This window comes from Papio anubis, chromosome 11 (genome assembly GCF_008728515.1).
Source record: "Papio anubis isolate 15944 chromosome 11, Panubis1.0, whole genome shotgun sequence".
Lineage (NCBI taxonomy): Eukaryota > Metazoa > Chordata > Mammalia > Primates > Cercopithecidae > Papio > Papio anubis.
In genome coordinates, this window is record NC_044986.1 from 30,837,921 (window position 1) to 30,865,911 (window position 27,991).

The window sequence follows — 27,991 nt, forward strand, 5'->3', positions numbered from 1 at the left end:
CCCCGGCCTTAGCTGGGATCATAGGCATCCGCCACCATGCCCGGCTAATTTTTGTCTTTTTAGTGGAGATGGGGTTTCACCATGTTGGCCAGGCTGGTCTCGAACTCCTGACCTCTGGTGATCCACCCGTCTTGGCCTCCCAAAGTGCTGGGATTATAGGTGTGAGGCACAGCACCCAGTCTTTTTTTTGAGATGGAGTCTCACTGTGTCACCCAGGCTGGAGTGCAGTGGCACGATCTTGGCTCACAGTAACCTCTGCCTCCCAGGTTCAAGCGATTCTCCTGCCACAGTCTTCCAAGTAGCTGGGATTATAGGGACCTGCCATCATGTCCGGCTAATTTTTTTGTATTTTTAGTACAGACAGGGTTTCACCACGCTGGCAAGGCTGGTTTTGAACTCCTGACCTCAGGTGATCCGCCCGCCTCGGCCTCCCAAAGTGCTGGGATTATAGGCGTGAGCCACTGTGCCCGACCCCAACATTCTGTATTAAAGTATATGGCACAGTGCCTTGTCTTTTCCTGTGATCAGCAGGAGCTTCTGGGAGCCCTTCCTCTCCTGCCCTGGAGCCTCCGAGCCCTAACTCTGAGCACCATGAGATGCGCAGCTCCAAGAGTTTCTGTCCAGCTGACCCTGAAGGCTCTGAGGATGTACATTCCGCCAACAGCCAGGAGCTGCAGGGACATTCACACCCTTCATCTAACCAGAGGGTGATACAATCTGTGCTGCTGAGTACAAGCTGGGCTCTTAGGAGTCAGACCAGTGGGATTGGCTGGAAAGCAGAACCGGGCTCCCGCCCTGCTGGGCTTTAAGGCCCCAGGAGCCTGTACCAGATTCCTCCTGACTGTGGCCTTGGCATGGTGAGCTGTCACTGCTGCCTCACACTCCCTCCTGCTTGCTTCCCACCAACAGTGAGGCCCACGGCTGGGTCACAGGGTCCCTTTGCATTCTAAGATTTGCTCTTTCAAATTCAGCTGCCCCCACTGACAACCTCTCAAATCTGCCTCAGCCAGAAATAAGAGTTACCCACTGATTCTATTCAAAAGGCCGGATCCTGGTTTGGGCTGTGAATCTCAGAACAATTCCCCAAGTGTCCATCAAAAACTGGGTGAGAAGCTCCAGTTATTTATCATTCAAGTGGCAGGCAGAAGCCACCCAGGATGACAGCTGGACAGCCACTGAGAGGCAGGCCCAACCTCCTTACACGCTGCGGGGCTAGGTGCTGGGGCCTGCAGCCAGGGTGGCACCCTGACAGGCAGGGCACCTCCTCAGGGGAAGGTATAGGGTCCACAGGCAAAAGACAGAGGACGGCCCTGCAGCAGCAGTGGGTTAGACATGCCCCTGAGGTCACGGGCCGTGCCTGCCTGCTGGCCTTGTCTTTGTGAGGACTCACCCCCGGATCTGACTGTTCCTTCACAAAGCGGTCCCTTCCTCTGCCTTCCTAAAGCCAGCTCTAAAACTGCCTTTTCCCCTGGCTTCACCCTTGCACAAGATCTGTGAAGGAGACAAATGCTATGGCCAAGAGGGTCACAGTATTCAGGACTGGAAGGAAACTCTGAGGTTGTTTAATCTACCTCTTTCCTTTACAAAAGAGAGCGGGTGACGCGTCCCCGCTCACCGTGCGTCAGACTTCTGATCGAAGCCTCAGACTTCCGACCAACTCTCTTTCCCTTCCACCAGGGCCACTGCACCTCCCTTCCTTCAGAGGGAGGCAGCAGCAACAGGTGAGGACTCAGTGGAGACACAGGGTGCCCTCAGGGCCCAAACAAGAGCAGAACTCAGGAAGCAGTGTTTCCTGAGCCATGTTTCCTGTGCCCTTACTCTGTGCCAACCCTCTGCTAAGGCCATAGGTTCACTCGCTGATTCCTCCCAGCAAGCACAAAGTAGGCTGCGCTGTCAAGCCTTCTTTCACAGTGGAGGTAACTGAGGCTCACAGAGGTGAGGTGACAAGCCAAAGGGCTCAGAGTGAGTTTAAGCAAAAGAACCAGGGGGTGACTCTCACAATCACTCCCCTGTGCCATCTCTTACCACCGGTTCCTGTCTCCAAACACACTACCGTCCTCCTGAAAGGGGCTGAGGCCTAGCTTGTCCAGGCGGGGCCTGCTAGAGGATCCCAGCCTCTATGGTGCAGGCAAAAATGCTGATGAATAGCAATGGGAGGTGGGGTGGGGGCTTGCAGAAAACAATCAACAGCATACAGGGCTACAGACGTCTCAAGCTGGAGGGAAAAATAAATTGTTGAAAGTCAGCTAAAGTCACCTTGGTAACTGCCACAACACACTCACCCAGAACCAGGACATCAAACCCAACTGCAAACAGCTTTAAAGAAATGGAAAAGAACTTAATCATCTGAAGAATTAATGTGACAAGTGCCCACATTTACACCTCCCACCAACCTTCCATCATTTGAAACCATACTTTAATCTTTTAAGAGAAAAAAAAAATTGCAAAATGCTAGATCTGCAGTCCTGGAGCTTGGGTATTTCCGGCATGCTGCTTTGATGGAAACGTGGCTGCTACACACAACACATACACAGACACACACACATGTGCACGCGCACACACACACACACACACAAAAGAACCCAGCTTTTTGCTGATTTGTTTCTTCTGGACATTGATGCAGAAGCATGAATTATTTGTGTGGGCTGGGTTAGGTATTAAATCTGCAGCCGACACAGGTTTGCAATGTTTTGCATGGTTGTCAGCTTCATCTTAGTCATAAAAAAATGAGTAGTGTGCTCGGCAGCATGGCCTAGTTTTTCAGCTGGGCTGTTTTCTCCCTGAGTTCCCAGTGGAGGGGAAGGCATGGCTTTGGGGGCTGGAAGGGAGAGGGGCTCACAGGGAGGCACAGCTCATACCCGCTGGTGACTGCCAGAGGCACAGGGCCAAGGCTGTGCTCCAGGAGGCAGAGTGGCTAACAGCTTAAGTTCTGGGTTCCAGTTTTATGTGACATTGGGCTTAACTTCTCTCTGAGCTTTGGTATCCTCTTAACAAGAATAAATAACAATAGGTCATTATGACTAAATGGGATGACTCAGATGAGGCATCTAATAGTGCCTGGGATGTAGTAGGTGCTCATAATACATCTGACAAGTGTATTAATGTGTTGACGTTAGCTGGCTGCCTCTAAAAGTCTATCTGCTCCTCCTGTAAAAATGTCAATGGCTTAACGAAAACTTGTTTGCCTTTATCCTGGGCCCAGAATCCAACTGCCTCTGGCCAGGCCAGTTCCCTGCTAAACAAAGGTTCTTGCCCAGAGCTTGGGAGAGAGTACTTCTGAGATGGGGCTTGAAAGTGCTCCTGACTCCTTGAGAGGACCCTACAGGCTTTGGTCAACCACTGGTGCTCTGGAAAGGCCCAATCATAGTGCAAAAAAACACTGAGGCCTTTGCTCTACGGAGGGAGGTGATGCCAGGGCTCTCTTCCTTCTACAGAGCACAACCGCCTTCCTGCGATTCTCAAACCGCTGTTCTTCAAGCTGCCCAGAGTGAGCTGAATCCATCTTCCCATAACAGCCTTTCCAACCCCTGAGGCTGCTCTCACTTCCCACCAAGTTTCTTTTTCTACTATCTGTGGCCCTAACTTTTAACTAGATTCTTGATAAGATTCTGAAATTCTCCATCCATTCAAGTCACCTCCCCTGGGCTCATTCTAACCTGTCAGTGTGAGTGTCCCATCCAGAAGTGAAGTGTCGTGTGTGGCAGTAAACATAGTATGTGACCTCACCAGTGCAGATCACAGAGGGACTATGATCTCTCTTGTTTGGGACATTTTATTTCTATTAAAACTGTCATCGAATTATCTATTATTTGTAACCTCCTCATACTACCAACTCACACTGCACTCCTGTCAATGAAATCTTCCTCGGGCTTCCCATGGGCTGCCCTGGGACCCGTTCTCCCCCATCTAGTACATCCCCTGTCTAGTATGTCCCCCAACTAGTATGTCCGGCTGATTACATGGAGCTAGGAGCAGAAGAACTCTGCACTATCTGGCTAGTGTTCCGGCAGTTCGGGTATTTCTGAAACCTGACTCTGGCATTCTTCATATTGGCATTCCTTCCTGACTTCAGATCACTGACAAAACTGATAAATTCGTCATTGATGTTCTCATCCCAGGCTTTGATTAAAAAGTAAACAGGAAAGGGCTAGGCAGACAGGCTGATGGACTGACATCATTACTCTTTGGGTATGCCCATCCAACCAGTTATAATCAACCCAACCTTCCCATCACCACAGCCCTCACCCTCCTGGATGTTCTCCGGACATTTCTGTCTTGCCTATAATGCTGTCAGAATGTTCTCAAAACGTCTTGCTAAACCCCGCCTATATATGGTCTGCAGTACTTCCTTTATCTGCTTGGGCAGGTAAGCATTTCTTTTTTCTTTCTTTCTTTTTTTTTTTTTTTTGAGACAGAGTCTCGCTGTGACGCCCAGGCTGGAGTGCAATGGTGCGATCTCGGCTCACTGCAACCTCTGCCTCCCAGGTTCAAGCAATTCTCCTGCCTCAGCCTCCCAAGCAGCTAGGGTTACAGGCACCCACCACCACACCCTGCTAATTTTTGTATTTTTAGTAGAGACAGGATTTTACCATATTGGCCAGGCTGGTCTCGAACTCCTGACCTCAAGTGATCCGCCCGCCTCGGCCTCCCAAAGTGCTGGGATTACAGGTGTGAACCACTGCGCCCAGCCGGGTAAGCATTTCTTTTTAGGCAATGACAATGTTGAGTCTACTTAGGGGTCTTTGGAAAAAATTAAAAATAAATAAATAAAAAGGCAATGAGGATGGTCTGGCAAGCCTGGCTCTTTCTGACTCTCAGGACTCGCTCTTTCCCTTGGAGTGTTCACAGCCTACTTGCTGAATAATCTAGTTCAGAATTTTCGCTGAGAGTGACACCACGCTCACTAGTCTAGAGAGTGCAAGATGCTTTTTGCATCTTGCAACTTCTGAGTACTTCCAGTCTGCCAACACCTCTCTCCCATTCCCTCAAAGATTGCTGACACCAGCTTCACGACTCTTGCCTGCCAATTCTCCTGGTGTTCTGGAGGCACAATACATGTGAGCCAGGAGAGCTGAAATAATAGATTCAACTCTCTTGTCAATGCCTGTGGGACCCTTCCTGGTCTGATAAAACCATTTGTTTCAATATGGAACCATAACAGAACTTGAGTAAATTTTGCTTTCTCTCTGCCACTGATAAACGATACTCTGTCCAAACAATTAGGTCTAGGTTTTCTTCTTCTTACTCCAAAGAGAAGTACAAAAATAAAGTCCTTTTTGCTGCTCATTGCACTTTTTTTGCAAGACTCAGTTCTTGAGTTTCAGCTTTTCTTGACCCTGTTCTTTAAAGTCTATGCTGACATAACATCTCTCTCCTTCTAGCATTTGTTCAAATTCTTCCAAATTGAGTTGTGTGAAGTATTCTCTACAGACTTATACTGGTCCCTGGAGGTATTAGACCTCTTTTTGGTTTTCAGGGGACTATTCACAATAATAAGAGACATCTTTTATTGAGCACAGACTATGGTACTGGGTCCCATGCTAAATCCTTTGTATAGTTTGCTTCCTTTCATTTCCATCACAACTCTATAAAGAGGCATTATTTTCCCCATTTTACAGATAAAGACACTGAAACTCAGAGACTTAAATAACTAGCCCAAGATCAAACAATGAGTAAAGAGCTGAGACAAAACCCCAGTTCTCCTTGATACCAGCAAAAGAGTAATTATAATTTCTCCTTAAGAAACTCCCATCTCTTTTGAGTGGTCTTTTCTTCCAGGGTTTCAGGACTATGAAGACACATCTATCTTTTCCTTGAATTCTTAAAAGAACTGCCTTTTCCTTGAATTCTTAAAAGAACTGCCTTCCTGGAAGACAGGGCAGGACTTCCCAAAGGGTATTTGATGGAATTTTAAGAGAAGCCTCTAGAAAAACAGGTACGGCAAAGGGTAGATGGAATATGCCCCATCTCAGATCAGAGATTCACAAAATGTTGGCATTTTGGACTCTGAGGAGGACGATAGAGGGAAAATGTACTGGTTTCATTTTGTGTAAACCAGCATTTTCCAACTGTAGCCAGAGAACCCTCTTTTCACTGAACACCCAAGAAAATCCCCTAAAATGTTGCGGGGACCTCCTCTGGGGACTACTGGCCCAGGGTTTTCCCTCCTGACCTCTGCCTGCCCAAGCTGCTTTCTCACAGGGCTCACACTCCCTGCTGGTCAGAATTGGGTCCACAGCCGAGTTCCCCCTGATTATCTTCTGTGCCCCGAGACAGACGCTTTCCAGGGGGCTGTCAGATGATTCTCCACGGCTCACCCTCAACTCTCAGCCTGAGGCTAGGGAAGCTGAAGTTCCCCTGGGCTTGCCTTGGCACTAACTGTGTGCTTTTTACCTGGCATACATCATCCTTTCTTTTCACTGGGCAGAGTAAACTATAACAGCTCATTCAATACCTTTTTCTTTTTTCTTTTTTAGCGTTTAAAGGGTCAAAGGGTTTCATGAGGGTCGTTACAATAGTCACTGTCTTCCCATGCTCCCCTCCTCAGAGACAACTGTCACCTCTGTAGATGATTCTTTCATATTTCCTTAATTTTTTTTTTTTCAGACGGAGTCTCACTCTGTTGCCCAGGCTGGAGTGCAATGGCGCCATCTTGGCTCACTGCACCCTCCACCTCCTGGGTTCAAGCGATTCTCCCACCTCAGCCTCCCAAATAGCTGGGATTATAGGCACCTACCATCATGCCTGGCTAATTTTTTGTATTTTTGTAGAGATGGGGTTTTACCATGTTGGCCAGGCTGGTCTTGAGCTCCTGACCTCAGCCTCCCATCCTTGATATTTTAAATATACTTTATTTTTAATTCCTGGTGTTTCCTTTTCTTTTTCTTTTCTTTTTTTTTTTTTTGTTTGAGACGGAGTCTTGCTCTGTCACCTAGGCTGGAGTACAGTGGCGAGATCTTGGCTCATGCAACCTCCACCTCCTGGATTTAAGCGATTCTCCTGCCTCAGCCTCCTGAGTAGCTGGGATTACAGGCGCGTGACCGTGCCCAGCTAATTTTTGTATTTTAGTAGAGACGGGGTTTCACCATGTTGGCCAGGCTGGTCTCAAACTCCTGACCTCAAGTGATCTGCAAGCCTCAGCCTCTCAAAGTGCTGGGATTACAGGCATGAGTCACTGCGCCCGGCCTGGTATTTCCTTTTCAGGCTTTACCTACTGACTCCCCACCATGGAAGATGAGCTTTTAGCTCTCTTCCATACATCTTCCCACTTTTCCAGGATAACTGCACCGTCAGTTTGTGTGGACTGGTATTAAGTGTTTAAATTATTTGACTATGTCAATGCTGTTTACAGCTGAGCCATGTATTATATTAATATACTTTTCCTTTTGTCATAATTTTCTATTTTCCTTGGATTTAATACCTCTCTTAGTTTTCTATGTGCTTATCACCAATTAAATCAGAATTACTATTACTGGCTGGGCGTGGTGGCTCACGCCCATAATCCTAGCACTTTGGGAGGCCGGGTGGGAAAATCACCTGAGCTCAGAGAGTTCAAGGCCAGCCTGGGCAATGCAGTAAAACCCCATCTCTACCAAAAGTACAAAAAATTAACCGGGCATGGTGGCGTGTGCTTGTGGTCCCAGCTACTCAGGAGGCTGAGGAGGGAAGATCGCTTGAGCTCAGGAGGCAGAGGTTGAGATCACACTACTGCATGCCAACCAAGGTGACAGAGTCAGACCCCGTCTCAAAAAAAAAAAAAAAAAAAAAAAAAATACTCTTACCAATGGTCCACACATCTTCCTCCCAAGCCATTCAAATACACCAAGTATTTATCAATTTTATTTTCTTGGAGACATTTCTTCAGAGGATCCTTCCAACCTGCTCCCACCTGAGTTGGCTGCCTTCCATTCCTGCTATACTGTTGTCATCTGGGATCATTCTCCCTTTCACCCTGGATTCTCCTTGCCTCTTTCTCATGTTGGATCCATTTCCTACCCCCATATGTCTTCCTCACTTATTCGGATGGAGTGTATCCTCTAGCTGATTTCACTTTATTTTTTAGTATCCCTCTCTCAGTTAAACGGTCTCTCCCGAACTGCCACCTTCAGGGGTTTCCAGGCAAACTACAATACCACCTTTCCTCCGTGCGCTGGCATGCAGGTGTCAAAGACCCTGTTTCCAGTTACGTTTTCTGGTGAACTGGCATGTATCCCTCCACCTTTATCCTCTTTTACAGGCAATACTCAGTGAAGAGGCTCAGATCTAGAGTCACACCACCCAAGGTTCAAATCCTGGCTGACACTTAATCCCTGCAGTCTGATGCTAGATAAGTTCTATAACCTCGTTAAGTCTCAGTGTTCTAAGTCACAAGACAGGAACAAGGGCATCCCACAACGCAAGGCCTGGCACAAGGTGATGTACAATAAAAACTGCCCACTCAGCCACAAGGACTAGCCCAGGATTCCTTCTATATTGAGAGCACCACACCAAGGGGTGGTTTATGGGCTGGTTTAGAGGTGCAATTGATCTAAATTGACCTATTTCGTCTTTACCACCTGTCTATATAATGCATTCTATATTTGTATTTCTCACTGCATGAGGTGACTTTTTACAGATCCTAATAAACCCTCTCCTTCCAGTGTCAAGGTAGATTCCTGATTTCTAGTACTGTACAGTTGATAGTACATGCCCTGATCACCCTACCTACACATGACAGACCAACAGAGTCTCAACCATGGTTCCCCTCCACCCTGGTCTCTCTGAATGGAAAAGTCTTACTTTTTCCACATTCGCCTAAAAGGTATTGGTCCCATTCAGTCAGTGGCAGCAGGGGTGGAAAGGAGAGGAGCTGAACCATTGAGACTCCTTTTAGCCACAATCCCAGTCCTATGAGTCATGACGTCTGCAGTGGCCACACGACTTGGAGCCTTCTCCCTGGGGACGCCCAGGAAGAGGAACCAGGGCATCAAGCTTGGCAACTATTCACAAGTGAAGTGGATTTGGCCTGCTGAGCCCAGCCCAACCTCTAGCTTCTGCCCCTTGCCTGGGAGATTCTTCCTTTTGCTCTCCGATTGCTGACGAAAGCTCTGAACTTTCCAGAGAAACAACCACCTGCAGGTCTCCCTTTAAGGCAGAACTGGAAAAGGGTGTGGGTGTGGGATGGAGGGAGAGGGGACCAGCTCACCTCTAAAGTTCTTGTTAAGCACAAGGCTGTATAACCTGGTAATTCTGACAAATTTTCTCATAAGGACAATATAAGAGTAAAAGGCCATAAAAGGTGAATAGTAAACACCAATAACCAAATGTCAAAATACAGTATTTTCTTTTTTTGTTTTGAGACAGGGTCTCAGGATGGAGTGCAGTGGTGTGATCACGGTTCACTGCAGCCTCAACCTCCCAGGTCCAGGTGATCCTCCCACCTCAGCCTCCTGAGTAGCTGGGACTACAGGCATGTGCCACCACACCTGAGTAATTTTTTGTATTTTTTGTAGAGATGGGGTTTCGCCATGTTGCCCAGGCTGGTCTCGAACTCCTGGACTCTAGAGATTTTCTGCCTCAGCCTCCCAGAGTGCTGGGATTACAGGTATGAGCCACCACACTCAGTTTAAAAATGCAATATTTGGCAGGGCACAGTGGCTCATGCCTGTAATTCCAGCACTTTGGGAGGCCGAGGCGGGCGGATCACGAGGTCAGGAGTTCGAGACCAGCCTGACCAACATGGTGAAAATCCATCTGTACTAAAAATACAAAAATTAGCTGGGCATGGTGGTGTGTGCTTATAATCCCAGCTACTCAGGAGGCTGAGGCAGGAGAATCGCTTGAACACGGAAGGCAGTGGTTGCAGTAAGCTGAGACTGTGCCACTGCACTCCAGTCTAAGCAACAGAGTAAGATTTCGCCTCGTCTCAAAAAAAAAAAAAAAAAAAAAAAAGGGCGCAATATTTTCATTGGGAATATCCCAAAGGTAAAATCTGATCATGAAATGGTGTGACAGAGTATGGCTAAAGAAGTCAGGGTGAGTAAAATCTGCATCAAGGTTAGGGGATTTCCTAGTCAACTATTAACTCCTCTGGGCATGAGGGGCCGCCATCCCCAGCCCTGCCCTCTAACTTGGGTGGGAGATTAGTACCCCTACTCTCCTGAATGAGCTTGCTCTACCCAGAACCCCAGCTTTCCTTTTTCTGAGACACTGAGTCATTTCCTTTCTCTAGCTCTTACCTTTGAGCCTTCCTTTTCCCCTCCCTGGAGAAGTGACTCACTGCTGAAGTGTTGGGTGACACCGAGGATCAAGGATGGGTGATAAAAATACTCCTGATTGTGCAACTCGAGGGAGGGGGGTGCAGCGTTTGGACTGAGAATTCAAGCACCAGTGAGGAATTCTGAAGTTGGGGTGTTAACAATGGCCGTGGCTTCATCTCTTTGGGGAAGTGGAGCAAAGAACGGAGTTAAAACAGAAATTTACCCATGCCAGACTTGCTGTGGAGCCCCTTGCTCTGCCCTTTCAAATGTGTATTTCTGAGAAAGTCCTGTAAAGGTACTTGGCATGACAACACGGATCACTGTGAGGGAGGCAAAAAGGAGCCTGCTGTCCAGGAAGCAGGGAGCAGAGAGGCCTAGGCTGTTCCTCTCATCAGCCCTGCAGAGTCTGGCTGGGGCCCTAAGAGAAGGGCTGTTTATTTCTGGGCTTTCTTTCCAGTGCAAACAACTGTACTTCCCCAGTGTGGGAGTGTGAGGGAAGCCAACGTGACAGAGAGGGCTCCAGGCTGGCCACTGCGCTGCCAGGAGAGACCCCTTGAAGCAGGGTTACCCAATACTGCCCTTCGTGCGAGCGGCACCAGCCACAGCCCAGCTGTTTCCCCCAGATGGAAACTCACCTTCCTTCACCCCAATTCACTGGTAGGTTGGATGCAAACGAGATATTTTCTTCTTCTAATTAATCTTCATGGACCTCATAGGCTGAGCAAAACAAAACACAATTTTCTCGAAAGGATGACTCCCTGACCAGGTTACAAGGTATTCAAGATGGGAATTAGAGGCAGCAAAGTCACCCCAATCAAAGGCTAAACAGACAGGTGCAGAGACACTCATAAGAGCGCGGAGAAATCTATGTATATGTGTGTGTGTGTATGTTGGGGAGGTGTTGCAAATGAGAATGTTACAGCAGAGGAATTCGTGGTACAGAATCTTAATTGCCCAGGAAATTAAGGCAAAAAAAATTTTTTTACAGGTCTTGAAAGTTGCTGGTGTGATTCTAGAAGACTGAGAATCTCAGCAGTGATGGTGAGTTCGCTTTTTAGAGGTGCCTCAACTACAAAGTGCTTCTCCCAGAGTCAGGAACTTTTCCCCTCTAACATAAGTGTGCACACATGCATGTGCCCTGTCCCCCTCTGGGAGGGCACAACTCAGAGTGCTCCCTAAGGGTCCCCAGCCTCAGGTGGTAAGTCACTTGCTGAGGGAGGAGGTGGTCCTAGAATACTGATGCAGGTTCCCAGCATCTGAGCAACAGTTTAGAGAAATACAGGCCAGGTATGGCGGCTCATGCCTGTAGTCCCAGCATTTTGGGAGGCCAAGGTGGGAAGAGGATCACTTGAGGCCAGGAGCTCAAGGCTGCAGTGAGCTATGATCTTGCCACCACATTCCAGCCTGTGTGACAGAAGGAGATCCTGTGTCCAAAAAAAAAAAAAAAAAAAAAAGACAGAAAGACAAGAAAACCTCTACACACAATTCACCTGACCACACTGTGCACTGTAGAGAGACCAGACTCCGTAGTTCACGCTGACCAGGTGACCTCAGAGAGGATGCCCAGGAACTTTTCCCTCCTCAAATCCCTACAGATGTTGGCAGGCACAGTCTTTAAGCCAGGCTGTCCTCATGCGGCACAAAGGAGCTGCTTCCCATCCTTCCCAAACTCACCCGAGCAGGCAGTGGGAAGGGAGGCGCCAGCAAGCTGAAGGAGGCTTTTCTCAACTGATCATCTTGGGAAAAGCCAGATACAAATTTCATGGCTGGAATGCAAGGGTTGTGAAATGCTGAAGAAGCCCTGAAGAGGGCCAAGGACTCTCCTTCTGGGAAGGCAGTGGGAGGAGGGCTGGCAATGAAGAGTAGGAGAGGAGCAGGTTACCCAGGGGGCCTGCCTTTCTGGAAAGGAAGAAATAGACCCTCGAAATGGAAAGAAATCCCCTTGCCCTGAGGTGGTAGAGGGGCCAGAGACAGGGTTGTTTTAGTTTCTGTACATGAAGAAAATAAGGCCTTGTGTCACAAAATAATTTTGGTATAAATGAGCCAATTATGACATAGCTTGTTATTTCTGGGATTTGGAATCACCGAGGCTCATGGCATCTCCTAGGAGTTATTTAACTCCCCTACAGTTTAGTTAAATAAGCCCAATAGGCTTCTAACATGAGGCTTTGGCTTTGTCCTTGGTGCCATGTGAGAGGTCCCGATTCATGCTGCAACTAGTTAGATGAATTCTACCAGTAAGGGTCATTATTTTCTTGGAAACACAGTCTGATGTGTCCCCCATGGGGTCCCTGAGAATAGGGTAAGGAAGATTACATCATTTTAATGGCTGATAGATGGCTGTAAGTAAGCGCAACCCCTTTCTAACCTTGGACAAGATACTTATTAGCCTCTCTGTGCCTCATCCATTAAAGGGGGATATGTAAGATTATCGACCACAGGATGGCTATGAGGATGAGATAAATGAATGGCAGCAGATAGTAACTGGCACATTACCTAGCACAGAATAAGCACTAATAATGTTTTAGCTGCTGCTGAAGTGTGAAAAGAGCAAGTGCTTGATGCCCCCAAGTAGGCCGGCACCCAGCTGCTAATGCCCAGGCTTGATCAGCTGCTCTGAGCCTCTGATCTAGCTCTGTATCTTCCTCAGACCACAGACAAACCCAGGAAGACCCATGCATAAGAGTTTCCTGGCCCAGAAGTCCTGACTAAGGGGAAATCAGACCAGCAGACAAAATATGGCCCACGCTGGCTGCCCCCGCACAGGGAGCGGAGCAAACAGTGGTGCCAGCACATTTTGGGTCAGCTTTCTCAGTTGCAATCCATGTGGTGTATCTGAAATGGGGTCAGGTCCCAGAGTGGGCAGCACAGATATTAACATCACGCTCACTGAACTGAACTGAGTCCATCATCATCGATCCTGAGATAACAGGAAGCTTGAGTCTGACAGGCTTGAGGGGTGTGTTGGAGAATGTTCTTGGCAAAGGAGGAGGAGAAACCATTTCTCAACCAATTGCTAACAAATTGGTAACCAGCACTGACAGCTTCAGAGGAAACATTCTAATCCCCCCAGACTGCAGATCCTGGTGCTTCAGAGACCTGACTGGGCACTAAACCTTCAGGAAGGGGAGACAAACCCGGCACCTCAAATCTTTTCCCACCCATCTCTCTGTATCTCAGCCAACTCAAGCCAAAGGGTAGAAGCCACAACCTCTCTGCCTTATGTCTACAGAGACCCCCTGGACCAGAACCAATACCCTACTGCCCAGTTAGGGTGTCGGCTGAGTCTGGGCTTATGTGTATATCTAGGAGGCCAGAGCCTTGTGCCCCCTTGCAATGTCCAGGGGTGCAGTAGCTGGAAGTGCTCCCAAGCCAGAGAGTGAGATCTCAGGCCTGTTCCAGATACACAAGAGGGGCAAGAAGGTTGTATCTCTGCAGGAGCTTGTGCCCTCCTGCCTAGAAACCCCAGGCTTCCAGAGGCAGAGAGCCATCTGGACTGAGACTATCTCCATGTTATAGGCCTTCCAGTACCTTTGGCCTCCCAACAGTGCCAAGGAGGCCCAAAGCGAGAAGCCAAGCTCAGGGAATGGGAAGGAGTGTAGACCTGGGACAGGGTCCAGACTCACAGGTAGAGAGCTTCCATATGTCATATGACCTTGGTGTGGCCATCTGCTGCTGCCAGGGGATGATCGGGATGCCTCGAGCCAGCTACTTCAGGGCAGCTGGCTGGAGAAACCCACAGGCCGGAGTTAAAAGCTGCTCTGAGGTGGCGGTAGAGGCTTCTCCAGGCTTTTGCCAAAGAGCTCAAGTCTCAGCACAGCCCTGTTCCCAGAGTAACTCTAGTCCAGTCAGGTCTCAGGAGGCAGCCTGAACTTTAACCAGCCAGGCCTCCCCTGTGCTATATCCTCTTGAGTTCCTTCCCCTGCTTATTAAAATTCTAAGGCGTCCTGAAGGTCAATGCCATGTTCTTCCTCCTCCAAGATGCCCTCCCTAACTACCCCAGATCCTGTGGACCTGTCTTTTTTGTAGCGCACTGAAGTGTTACTATTTCTGGGAACCATGATCAGCAACTAAAGCTAGAATCCAGAGAAGCAGCCATTTCCAACAAATCACATCGACAGCCAGACACACACTATTAAAAGGTAATTGTTTCACTCATGTTCTCCCAAAGGAAGAGCCTGTGCACCCAAGATGGCCACCTGGGCCCAAGCTTGTCAGACAGCAAATGTGTAATAAAGACTTCGTAGAAGAAGGCTAGATCACCCTGGTCTTGCAGGATGACTGACCTCCCTTTCAGCCCAAGGCACAGCAATTTCCTCCCTGGCAGGCAAGGTTCCTGCTTTGGGCTGCCAGCCCCCTAGTATCTCCTGCCAGCAGCTATTCCCTAGAGCTGCCCTGGGACTAAGGGCAGAGGAGGGTGCCCAGTTCCAGCCCTGCCCATCACTCATCCCCTCTATCAGAGGAAGAGAGGTTGGCAGGAAGCGGATCTGACCTCTGGGGTGGCCACAGTCTCTCCCGAGGGCTACAGGGGCCCCTGGACAAGCAGCAGAGGCCTGCAAAAGACTTCCTTTCCCTTCCCTGGGCCCCAGGGAAGAGAGGCAGGAAGAAGGGCCTCAGCCGCAGGCATCCAGCATGGGGCTGGCCAGAGAGGGAGGCCCCCAGGGTTGCAGCTATCAGCCGGAGACCAGGCTCCAGGAAGGAAGGAAGGGCAACTCTGGCCGAGACCGAGATAAGGAGGGAACTGTGCTCAGCACAATGGGCTCCCACAAGGCTGGGAGGCCCCAAGTCAGATTTCGCCCCAACCTGGCCTCCTGTCTGTTCACACGGCTCATGTAAATATTTACTGATGTTTATATTCACGGTCTGCTGGGTCCCCTCTGAGGCCCTCTCCTATGACCCACAGATAGATCTGTGTGCCCCAGACCATGCCTGCCCTTAAGCCTAGAGATCCTGGGCCCATCCAGCAAGGGCTATGTGCATTGTTCTCTCTCATGCAATCCACAGGGACAGGCCCTTCAGGACAAAATCATCCTCTTGTTCCAGTCCATGGACACTGGGGAACTTACGGGGCCCGGTCGTGGGCGAGGCCATTCTGCCGCTGAGGGTTGATTGGCGGAAGGACAGGTTTGCTGTTGATCTCGAGTCCTCTCCTCAAGGTCTCCCGGATCTGCTCTGTGTCTGCAACAACACCACTAAGTTGCCCGGTGGCCCAGTGGGCTCCCAGCAACTCTTACCCTGCTCTTAAAACTTGGCTCAGCAGAGGTGCTAAGAAAAACTACCACATTGGCCAGTCCTGAGCCCACACTAGGCATCCAGATGTGAGTGCTGAGTGAGTACAGATTGCGAGGGGACAACCGTGCTCTTAAGAAGCTCTAGGTTGGAAGAGTGCCATTCTTGTAGAATCCAGGGGCAGCCTCTAGAGTTCAGAAAAGCACTCTCCACCATCGTTTTCCTTCCTGTGTCACAGGCCCGAGGTTTACCCTTAACGTGGCTCCACACAGTGACTGATTACTGGGGATTCTGCCCACTGAAATGGATGTGAGTGAAGGCTGCAAGTGCCCTGCCATGAATGGGCAGGTGCCACTCACACACCTTTCTGGGTTCTGGGTGGTCAACTAGCATCTGGTCTTGCCACCCCTTCCCCTTGCATTCAAGTCAGTGAGACGAGATCATCCCTCCACCTTGGTCTATCCCAGGAAACTCTGCCTCTCCATGGAGAGGCAAGGGCCAGGAAGTGAAAGAGTTCCCTTGGTGGGATTATTTCTTTGTAAGGTGCTTTGCTGGTCTTTGGGATGAAGCTTACTAGTCTGGTCCCCTGTACTGAGATTTGGATCCAAATTTATCTCTGCAAACTGTAAACAGATACAAAAAAGCAAATTAAAGTTAGTTGCTCAAAGAGTGGTCTTAGAGTGGAAAGGAGATGATTACTAACTTTTCTAACGATCTGACTTGTTACAGTAGGATGGATTAATTTATAATTTTTAAAAATAGCCAATAATGACTGAAATTTTAGACAAGACTATGACTCCCTCTTTAAATCAACCTCATTTGGTTGTCAAAAGCAACCAAATGATTCCAATAACTGTATACCCTGTCTTTGAGCCTCCAACAGACTTGGCATGCCATTAAAACAAACAGGAAGGAAAGAAAGGGCTCGGCTGGGTGAGGTGGCTCACATCTGTAATCCCAGCACTTTGGGAGGCTGAGGCGGGTGGATTGTTTTGAGCTCAGGAGTTTAAGACCAGCATGGGCAACATGGCGAAGCCCTGACTACAAAAAATACAAAAGTTAGCTGGGCGTTGGTGGCTCATGCCTGTAGTCCCAGCTACTTGGGATGCTGAGGCTGGAGAATCACTTCAGCCTGGGAAGCGAAGGTTGCAGTGAGCCAAGATCAAGCCACTGTACTCCAGCCTGGGCAACAGAGACCCCTGTTTCAAAGAAAAAAAAAAAGGGCTCAAATATTTGCACTAGGGGTTTAAGTTTGTCCTTTACAGAACGAACAAAAACCTTTTGTAAGTGTTATCATATATGTAAGGATTTTATTCAGGGCTGTAGACATCTTATTCTTCAAAAAAAGAAAAGATGGAAGAATGAAGAAAGGAAGTAGACAAAGAAGCTGTCAACACATGTATATGTAAGTGGCTGCTTTTCCTTTGCAGTTAGTTGGGGACGCCCTCTACTAAAAACCACAACTGTTTCTGTAGCCAAGATCAGCATAGGGAGATTCCAACAGGACAGCCACATCCTCCTTCCCAAATACCCCATCCGGAATGCAGTGGGTCCAGAGGCCCTGCCCACAGCCCTAACCCTGTATCTGTATGACAGGAGGTGGGCAATTTGCAAGCTGGCCTCACACTCAGGCCTCTCTTGTTGAAGGCCTGGGAGGGCCCAAGGCCAGAGTGATCCTTGGATCTGGCATGGCCTTCAGGCCAGAGCTGGGCCCTGTGTCAATTCCGTGGGTGGCCGACACTTTTCTCTTGCACTTGGGTGGACTATGGACTTTTCCTGTAACTGTTCTAAGGCTTCCACTCACCTCCATGACCTCAGATTGCAAGGGACAAATCTAAAACACAATGGTGCCTGCTGGTGATGCATTTGAAATACACACAGGAAACACAACTAGAAATGGGCCAATAAAGCTCCCTTAATTCCACCCTGCTGGAAGACTTCACTTGCTGTTTAAATCATGCCAGGAAATAAACTATTGAATGGGTTGTTTTTGTTAGAGACCCATCCTAGAGAGCCTGGAAACCAGGCCCTGGGGAAAAGGAAGGAGGAAGGCTGGGGGAAGGCTGGGTGTTGGCTCCCACCTTTGCCAGAGAGTCGCCGGGGCTGTGTGCCGATGCAGATGCTCCGGCTGTCCTCGTCATCCTCGGGAGGCCGGCTCAGGTCGTCCCAGGCACACTTGGCACTGACACCACTCAGGTTGGAGCCATCTGTCTCGATGCCTTTGTCAACTCTCTCCTGCTTGAAAAGAACCAAAGAGCCAGAGTTCTTTCAGAGAACTGGTGGCCCAAGGTGACCACTCTTCCAGCCACCACTCTTACAGTATTTACTGAGCCCTTGTGGTACTGAGCATGGGACAAATGCTGGAAGAGCAGGATCTCTGACCTTGTTCTGCCCTGGTTACCAATGCATGATGGTCTCTACCAGCTCTTGGACTCCTCCAGGGGAACCAGGGATTAGGGGAAGCCGGGAGGAATGCAGATCCCAAGGGAAGCATCTCTTCTACCATCAGCCTTCCAGTACAATGGCCTCTACCTGTGTCAGAGCCCCAAACCTGTCTCTGCCAGGCTGGCTGGTGGAGCTGATGTGGCCATGAGAGAGCCTACTTCTCTGAGGAGAGGCGTGATCCTTCCTCTCCTCCCGATCTTCAGGCAGAACCTCTCAGTGACTGCTATAGAAGACAAGGTGGAAGCCTGCCACAGGCGACAGGCAGCACCTGCAGTTTCCCCTTCTAACAGCTAGAGGGTGTGGTCACACAGGGAAGAGCCACAGGAGAGCAGAAGGCTGGACTTCCCCTAGATGCATGGGTTCCCTTGTTTGGCAAAGGACTCTGGATGGAGATTCCCTCCCATTTCTTAGACTGAGATGGGGGCCTGGAGTGCAGTGACTATCTGCAGACACCCTTCTCTCCCCATCGAGACCCTACCTTTCTACAGGCCTTGGTATTGCTGGGTCCAAACACTCTCCAAATGGCCTCAAGGAAGAGTTGTACTCAAAACATCCCTGGATTTTCTGGTAAAACACCCTTCATTGATGCTGGACCTTGAACTAAAAGTCATCTATGCCCATGTGGGCCAAATCAAGCTTGTGACTGAGCACCTCAACAAGAATCTGTGCTTCCTGCCTCTACGGGTGCCACACTGGCCTGCCGATCAGCCCAGGAGCCCCATCTGGGAGAAGTACAGGTACTGTCCTTATTTCCCGGGACCAGTCAGCAAGTGGCTGTGCCCCAGATGCCTCCTTCCCATCAGTCATCTCCTCCTTTCAAGTGCTAATGGTGGCCTGGGCAAAGCTGTGGGTTCCGAGCAGGAAGAGGCTAAGCAGGGAAGCGCTCTGTGTACTCCGGGCGGGGAGTGTGTATACTCTGGTGTGCTCAGGGGATAGTCTGAGCTTTTTCCTCTCCACTGGCTGCCCTGGGGTCCCTCACTTAGTTAAAGAGTTGCAGACAGACAATTCTTGGCTTAACTTGTCTGGGCCATTTACTTTATAAGTAAAAAGAAAATGTTAAGACGCAGAAAGGTGAGGGACTTGTTTGGGCACACAGCTGGTTAGTCTAGAGCTTGGATCACAGGAATATACGCCAGCTCTAAATGGACTGATAGCAAGCAGGCTCCTGAAAGGCACAGTGAATACAGAGGAGTTCACACTTGGTACACAGAGCCACCAGGAAGGAAAGCTGTCCTTTCTCCCTGTGGGACCTTGGGTCCTGTGGGCTGCTCTCAGGGGAGCCTGCAGACTAGGAAGGAGAATAGCTCTTGGCATGGAAGGACAGCTGTTTACCCTTCTAGTGCAAAGGACCAGGTTCTTTCTTAGTACTTGGCACTTATGATAGGGTCCAAACAATGGCCCACAGTGCCCCATGCTGGATCCCAGTGTGGCTACAGAACAAGGGCTTAGGGAAGCATAGCCTTCCTGGTTCCTGGTTCTCGCATATGCAGAAGATACAAGGAAACCAAGTTTAAAGTAGAGAGAATAGAGGATCGTGGCAGCAGTTTGAAATGTTCAGTGTTAAAGGCACTAGGAAAACAGAGGAGCATCATCTGTGAATGAATAGGATTTATGCCCAAGAACTCACAAATCTACAGTGAAGAACTCAGGGGCTGCTGGCTACATGTCCAGCTGCCACCTCTCTCTTTCTCTAACACATGGAACTCGCGGCAACTGCCTGTGGCTTACCAGATTTTTTACAGAAGCATGAGAGGCTTAGAGATGGCAATGACCTGAATTTGGTCAGGGGAGTAGAAGGAACCAGACATGTGGCAGGTAACATTATTAGCTGTCTGTGGCTTCTGCTTCAGGAGAAGCCCATAAGAAAGGCAGTTATAGGCCGGGCGTGGTGGCTCACACCTGTAATCCCAGCACTTTGGGAGGCCGAGGCAGGCGGATCATCTGAGGCCAGGAGTTCGAGACCAGCCTGACCAACATGGTGAAATGCTGTCTCCATTAAAAATACAAAAATTAGCTGGGTGTGGTGGCAGGCGCCTGTAATCTCAGCTACTCGGGAGGCTGAGGCAGGACAATTGCTTGAACCCAGGAGGCAGAGGTTGCAGTAAGCTGAGATTGCGCCATTGCACTCCAGGCTGAGTGACAAGAGTGAAACTCCGCCCCCACCAAAAAAAAAAAAAAAAAAAAAAAAAAGGCAGTTACGTTCTTGTGGCTTTCTAAATTTACCTGCATGCCAAAGGAATGCTTCTAAAACAGCAAAGATGACACTGAAACACTGTCCAGGTGGGCCACAGGGAGTGGGCAGCTGCCAGCCTGTATGTCTAAGGTGCCAACTTTTCCAGGCTAGGAGCTCTGCGAATGACTGTCCAAGATAGAAAATGTGGCGAAAACGGGGATGGGACCATTAGACCAATCAGCACTCACTCCTGAAGCTGGGCCATGGAGTCAGTATCACCTACACCACTGTCTGGTACAGGGCCGTGGTGGCCATGGTGGCTCCCTAAAAGAAAGTCTGGGAGGCAAGAGAATGAATACTGGGCAAACAAGCAATATCCACTACACTTATCTTTTATTGCTGGCGATCTAATTTTTTAAGCCAATATGTAATTTACATACAATAAAAATATCCTTTTAAAATGCCAAAATACGTATGTCTGAGGACTAGCTTTCCTGGGCTGAAATCTCTGTTCCCTATGTGCTCCGCAGAATTCAGGGGACAAGTTCCAAATGATGCCAAATATCTACTCACTCACACATAAAGCTCCTCCATTTTCCCAGGATGAAAGCCAGTGTTATTTGGAAGAGGCCTAGGCACAGGTTACTAGAAAGGTTTTCCTCACTCAAGACATACTTGCAGGTGTGGATCAATCTCAAATATGGTCTCTCCTCTCCGCATGTCAGTTATCAGCCAGGGGCCGCCAGCACTGTGGACAAGGAAAGGGGATACAATGGTAACTGAGGATCTGGGGCTGATGGGCTGGGCCTACAGCCTGCCCTGTTTGCTGCCCCAGGCCTAGGACACAGGGGAATAGTTTGTGGTCAGGGACTGTCAGGGAGTGAGTTGTCAGGAAGCCCTGATGTGAAAAACCAGGGCCTGAAATAACAATGCAAGAGGGAGCCCCACATGGAGGGTGGTGGAGGGACTCCCATCCCCAGGCCCAGGGAGCCGGGCTCCCACCTTGCATGGGTACTCACACAGGTACTGTCCGCAGCAGCTCCAGGATGCCCTGCCCGTTCCACTGCTGGGCTGAGTGTAGCTCTTCAGTGCAGACGCCAACGATCTGAGGCCCAGGATAGAAAGCCACTGTGTGTTAATGGCAGCTCCCCACCCCACGAAGGTCAGTTACTCAGGCTCTCTGAGTCACCTCCAGTTGGGAGACCACAGGCAGGATCTGTGCTTAGGAGCTGGTGCAGCCAAGATGGGATGGTTCCCTTAGGAGGGAGTGGCTGCCTGGCTGGTAAATGGCTGGGTCCACTGGTGGGCCCTGAGGCCTGACCCTTGCCCTTGCTGTGTCTGGATGACACCAAGTCTAGCTCTTGGCTGCAAAGGAGAAAACCAAGGCCTGAGCAACTCAAGATGTGTCCTCAGGCCATGTCTCTGGAAGTTGGGGAGGTTCAGGGAGCCATTCCTACCCAGTCTGGTATCATGGGGAATGTAAACAAGAGACTTTGAGACCTATCAGGCTTGGAACCACCACCAATAGGTCCTAGCAGCTTGCAGAGAAACTCCTCCCTTCCTTATTAGGGGATAGGCCTTTGTGTAAATATCAAAGGAATCAGTGGAACCTTCACATAGACTTCATCGTGACCAAAAACAAACACTGGTCAAAGCTGGGCAGGTTACCACAGCTTCTGGGAAACAGCAAAGATGACCCAGAGCTGGCTTCCTGCTAGAAAGTCCTGTTCCTGAGACTGGGTCTTCACTGTTCACAGAATACCTGCCACCCCCATTCCTCCCTCTCAGCTACAGCCATTCTCTCCCACCCAAATGGCGCCTTCCCCTTCCCCCTTCTCCCATCTCAGCAGGTTAAATCAGACCATCTGAATCTACCTGACAAACCATCAGAGGAAACAGAAATCAGGAGGAGGCCAAAGGAAACCTCCCACTCCCTTCACTCCCCTTCCTCAAGCCTCCCTATCCTCCCAGGACTCTTCCTACAGGAAGGCTTGAACCAGCGTTCAACCTGTGCCTCACCTGGAGGAAGGTAACTACCCCAAAGGGTGTCTGCACGGGCTGCATCTGTGGGTCCTCTGTCAGCAGCATGTGCTGAATTCTTGACTCACTGTTATCCAAAGGGCTGTGCCAGGACACATGGTCCCCACTGCAGAAGGTGTTCTCTGTGGGAGAGACACAAGGATCCTCAGTGTTCAAGGCCTCAGATCCAGGCCTGGAATCTGGGCTGGGATCTCACTAGCACAGGCTGGGAGGCTTCCCAGCCTCTTAGGGTAGCCCCTGTGAAGGAAGAGAAGCATTCACTCCGGATGGAAGCAAAGAGCTTGTGGATATTTCCAAAAACCTAAATTGTTCCTGCTTGCCAATTCTGTCAGACTTAAATGGAAAAGGACAGGCTATTAGTGTGAAAGCTCTTTTGGCTTGGGAAACCCGAAAGACTTCTGGCATCTGCTTCATTTCCCCAATATCCCGACTCATGGTGGGAGGCAGGAGCCATGATTGGATCTGCCAAGAAAGAATAAGGTGCTTTTTTGTGGGGCCACCTGGCCAGAAGTCCACAGGGAGGCAACAGGGCAACGAAAGCCCTTCACCTTGGAGAAACAGACCGAGATTTCTGTGTTGCTGAAACGGCGCTCAGAAGGAAACATCCAACCTTGGAGGGCCTTTGAGATCTATCACCAGTTTCCACAGGTAGATGCAGGAATTCCTGAGGAACACTAGGCTTCAAGTAAATGGAGGTCTAGATAGTGCCTCCCGCACTGTGGCAGAGACAACTCATGACGATCCTCAGGCCATGTCTCTGAGATGTTCAGATTCTGCCAAGGGTAGCTGTTGCTGCCAAGGGCACAGCCTCCTCACACACAGGCTCACCATTGCACTTCAAGCAGGCACATTACTTTAGAAAGAGTTTTGTTGAAGGCCACATAACCACAAGGGAAAACAACCCCACAGGGTACTAAGTCTCTCACTAGCTCTGACTCTCATCATGGGTGCCAAGGTGCCATGTATGACCAGCCTATGCATCCACAGGCTCCCTTGCATGTTTTGTTCTTACACAAATGGAAGCACACTATTCTGCAGATTTCACTTAATTATATATCTTAGAGAGCACTTCTTTTTTTTTTTTTAATACGGAACACTTCACAAATTTGCATGTCATCCTTGCGCAGGGGTCATGCTAATCCCCTCTGTATCGTTCCAATTTTAGTATATGTGCTGCTGAAGTGTGCACGAGATCACTTTTTTTTTTTTGAGACGGCATCTCGCTCTGTTGCCAGGCTGGAGTACAGTGGCGTGATCTCGGCTCACTGCAACCTCCGCCTCCTGAGTTCAAGCGATTCTCCTGCCTCAGCCTCCCAAGTAGCTGGGATTACTGGCAAGCACCACCATGCCAGGCTAATTTTTTGTATTTTTAGTAAAGATGGGGTTTCACCGTGTTAGCCAGGACGGTCTCGATCTCCTGACCTCATGATCCGCCCTCCTCGGCCTCCCAAATTGCTGGCATTACAAGCATTAGCCACCACACCCGGCCGAGATCACTTCTTTTCAGCACATGGAGAGCTATCTCATTCTTTAAATGGCTGTTCCAGAGTTCACTGTGGTCTGTCATTCATGATCTGGGAATCTCAACAGTTGAGGTACCTTCCTTCACTTTTTATCAATATTTGAGGTAAGGCAGAACACACACATACACACATACACACACCCATCTTTTCCATCCAGGATATGGCTCCAGTTATTGGTCCTAACCTCAGTGGTGTTCATTCAGGCAGGAGAAGGAAGACTGCTTCCTCTGAGATGTAATAATACAGAGGAGAGGAGAAGGCACGGCTCCAGGTACAGCCAACTAGAAACCCCTAAATTACCAAATTCCTGCTAGGCCCACTCTTCCCAGAATCCCTCTCCTTTTATGTAAGTGTGTTTCTGCAAGCAGCCTTCATGTTCTACAAGTAAGAAACAATGCAGGCTGGGCGCGGTGGCTCACACCTGTAATCCCAGCACTTTGGGAGGCCGAGGCAGGAGGATCACGAGGTCAGGAGATCAAGACTATCCTGGCTAATATGGTGAAACCCTGTGTCTACTAAAAATACAAAAAATTAGCTGGGCGTGGTGGTAGGTGCCTGTAGTCCCAGCTACTCGGGAGGCTGAGGCAGGAGAATGGCGTGAACCTGGGAGGTGGAGCTTGCAGTGAGCCGAGATCACGCCACTGGACTCCAGCCTGGGCAACAGAGTGAGACTCTGTCTCAAAAAAAAAAAAAGAAAAGAAAAGAAAAGAAAAAGAAACAATGCAACAGGTAAAAGGACTGAATAAGTAATTAACCCCCCAACAACAACATACACACATATAAACAATCCAGGCCCATCAGATGACTCCACTGGTAAATTCTGCCAAACATTTAGAAAAGAATTAATAGCGACTTTTCACAAACTCTTCCAAAAAATAAAAGAAGAAATACTTTCTAATTCATTCTATGAAACCAATATTACTCTGATATGAAAAGCAAAGGTTTAAAGGTTTAAGACAAGGAAAAAAAACCTATAGACCAATATACTTTATGCATATACAAACAAAAATCCTAAACAAAATACCAGCAAACAGAATCCAGCAACATATAAAAAGGGTTATACAGGCTGGGCGTGGTGGCTCATGTCTGTAATCCCAGCACTTTGAGAGGCCAAGGCAGGCGGATCACGAGGTCAGGAGTTCAAGACCAGCCTGGCCAAGACAGTGAAACCCCGTTTCTACTAAAAATACAAAAAATTAGCAGGACGTGGTAGAAGGCACCTGTAATCCCAGCTACTTGGGAGGCTGAGGCAGGAGAATTGCTTGAACCCAGGGTGGAGGTTGCAGTGAGTGGAGATCACACCACTGCACTCCAGTCTGGGCAACAGTGTGAGACTCTGTACTCTGTCTCAAAAAAAAAAAAGGTCGGTTACACACAATGACCAAGTAGAATTTATCCCAGAAATGCAAGGCTAGTTATACACAAGAAAATCCATGTAATGGAAGTTATAAAAAAAAACCACTCCATGATCATGTCAACAGACAGAAAAAGCATTTGACAAGATCCTTTTCATAATAAAAATACTCAGATTTGGAATAGATGCAACTTCCTCATCTTGATAAAGAGCATTAACAAAAAACCCCACAGGTAACATCATACTTGATTAATGGTAAGTAACTGAACTAATTCCCTCTACAATCAGGAACACAACAGAGATGGTTACTCTCGCCACTACTCTCGCCACTTCTGTTCAACATTGTATTAGAGTGCAAGCCAGGACAATTAGGCAAGAAAAATAAACAAAAAAAAAAAAGTCCAGGTGCGGTGGCTCACACTTCTAATCCCAGCACTTTGGGAGGTCGAGGCATGTAGATCACCTGAGGTCAAGAGTTTAAGACCAGTTTGACCAATATGGTGAAACCCTGACTCTTAAAAATACAAAAATTAGCCAGGCGTGGTGGCGTGCTCCTGTAGTCCCAGCTACTCAGGAGGCTAATGCAGGAGAATTGCTTGAACCTGGGAGGCAGAGGCTGCAGTGAGCCAAGATCACACCACTGCACTCCAGCCTGGGTAACAGAGTGAGACACCATCTCAAAAAAAAAAAAAAAAAAAAAAAGAAGAAGAAGAAACAAAATACATCCAGATTGGAAAGGAAGAAGTAAAACTGCCTCTATTCATGGATAGCATGATATTGTAATATAGAAAACCTTAAGGAATGTACTAAAAATTACTAGAACTATTAAACAAGTTCAGCAAGGTTGTAGGGTACAAAGCAATATGCAAAAATCATTTGTATTTGTATATACTAGCAAGGAACAATCCAAAAATAAACCTAAGGCCATGCATGGTGGCTTGTGCCTCTAATCCCAGCACTTTCAGAGGCTGAGGTGGGAGGATTGCTTGAGCCTGGCAGTTAGAGACCAGCCTAAGCAACATAGCAAGAATCCCCCATCTCCATACATACATACACAAATTAGCCAGGCATGGTAGTGCACACCTGTAGCTGTAGCTATCTGGGAGGCTGGAGCATGAGGATGGCTTGAGCCCAGGAGTTCAAGGCTGCAGTAAACTATGATCACACCACTGCACTCCAGCCTGGGCAACAGAGAGAGACTGTGTATCAAAAAAATAAAAAAAAAAACAAAACAAAATAAAAAATGAAAGAAAGGCCAGGCGCGGTGGCTCAAGCCTGTAATCCCAGCACTTTGGGAGGCCGAGACGGGCGGATCACGAGGTCAGGAGATCGAGACCATCCTGGCTAAACCGGTGAAACCCCGTCTCTACAAAAAATACAAAAAAACTAGCCGGGGCGAAGTGGCGGGCGCCTGTAGTCCCAGCTACTTGGGAGGCTGAGGCAGGAGAATGGCGTAAACCCGGGAGGTGGAGCTTGCAGTGAGCTGAGATCCAGCCACTGCACTCCAGCCTGGGCCACAGAGCAAGACTCCGTCTCAAAAAAATAAATAAATAAAATAAAAATAAAAATAAATAAATAAAAAATGAAAGAAAAACAATTATTTCACAATAACATCAAATATAATGCAATGCTTCATTTAACAAAGGAAATGAAAACTTATACTCTGAAAACTACAAAACGTCATTGAAAGAAATTCGAGAAGACCTACATAAACAGAAAAATATCCAACATTCATGGATCAGAAGACTAAGTGTTGCTGAGATGGCAGTATCCCCAACTCGATCTACAGGTACAGTGCAATCCCTATGAAAATGACAGGTATGGGGGGGGGGGGGGGGAGGGATGGCATTGGGAGTTATACCTGATGTAAATGACGAGTTGATGGGTGCAGCACACCAACATGGCACAAGTATACATATGTAACAAACCTGCACGTTGTGCACATGTACCCTAGAACTTAAAGTATAATAATAATAAAAAAGAAATAGAGAATTACCAAAATGTGACACAGAGACATGAAGTGAGCACATGCTGTTGGATAAATGGTACCAATAGAATTGCTATATGCAGGGTTGCTACAAACCTTCAATTTGTAAAGAAAACTCAGTATTTGTGAAGTGCAACAAAATGAGATATGCCTGTATTTATCATTGTTGTATCTTTTTGGTGAATTAAACTTTTATCATTACAAAAAAAAAAAAAAGAAAATGACAGGTATCCTCTTTGCAGTAATTCACAAATGGATTCAAAACTTCACGTGGAAATGCAAGACACCCAGAATAGGGCTGGGCATGGTGGCTCACACCTGTAATCCCGGCACTTTGGGAGGCTGAGGTGGGCAGATCATGAGATCAGGAGACCCTCCTGGCTAACACGGTGAAACCCCGTCTCTACCAAAAAATATACAAAAAATTAGCCGGGTGTGGTGGCCGGTGCCTGTAGTCCCAGCTACTCGGGAGCCTGAGGCAGGAGAATGGTGTGAACCCAGGAGGCAGAGCTTGCAGTGAGCCGAGATCACGCCACTGCACTACAACCTGGGCGACAGAGCGAGATTCCATCTCAAAAAAACAGAAACAAACAAAAAAAACCAAACAACAACAACAACAACAACAACAAAAGAGAAAATAAGAAGTGTACAACTGTTGGTGAGGATGCAAAGAATCTGGAATCCTTGTGCACTGCTGGTGGAATATAAAATGGACTAGCCGGCCGGGCGCGGTGGCTCAAGCCTGTAATCCCAGCACTTTGGGAGGCCGAGACGGGCGGATCACGAGGTCAGGAGATCGAGACCATCCTGGCTAACACGGTGAAACCCCGTCTCTACTGAAAAATACAAAAAACTAGCCGGGCGAGGTGGCGGGCGCCTGTAGTCCCAGCTACTCGGGAGGCTGAGGCAGGAGAATGGCGTAAACCCGGGAGGCGGAGCTTGCAGTGAGCTGAGATCCGGCCACAGCACTCCAGCCTGGGCTACAGAGCGAGACTCCGTCTC

The 27,991-nt window shown here is 48.5% G+C and overlaps 1 protein-coding gene and 1 non-coding gene across 6 annotated transcripts in view; both read right to left on the minus strand.

Annotated features, from left to right (window-relative positions):
- SUFU (SUFU negative regulator of hedgehog signaling) overlaps positions 1–27,991 on the minus strand; it is a 132,478-nt gene that overhangs the window by 18,312 nt on the left and 86,175 nt on the right. For 3 of the 5 annotated variants that reach the window (XM_003904190.4, XM_009215262.3, XM_031652112.1), the window contains exons 4-8: positions 22,105–22,247; positions 21,105–21,190; positions 20,761–20,833; positions 17,549–17,702; positions 15,305–15,416 (exon numbers count right to left, since the gene is read on the minus strand). In XM_003904190.4, coding sequence (XP_003904239.1) covers positions 15,305–15,416; positions 17,549–17,702; positions 20,761–20,833; positions 21,105–21,190; positions 22,105–22,247 — 568 coding nt within the window. Of the gene's footprint in view, positions 1–15,304; positions 15,417–17,548; positions 17,706–20,760; positions 20,834–21,104; positions 21,191–22,104; positions 22,248–27,991 lie in introns of all 5 variants that reach the window. The other 2 variants (XM_009215263.3, XM_009215261.3) reach the window with 1 other exon arrangement.
- LOC116269653 lies at positions 23,208–23,314 on the minus strand. Its single transcript, XR_004177260.1, has one exon. It is a non-coding gene; the product is annotated as a U6 spliceosomal RNA (small nuclear RNA).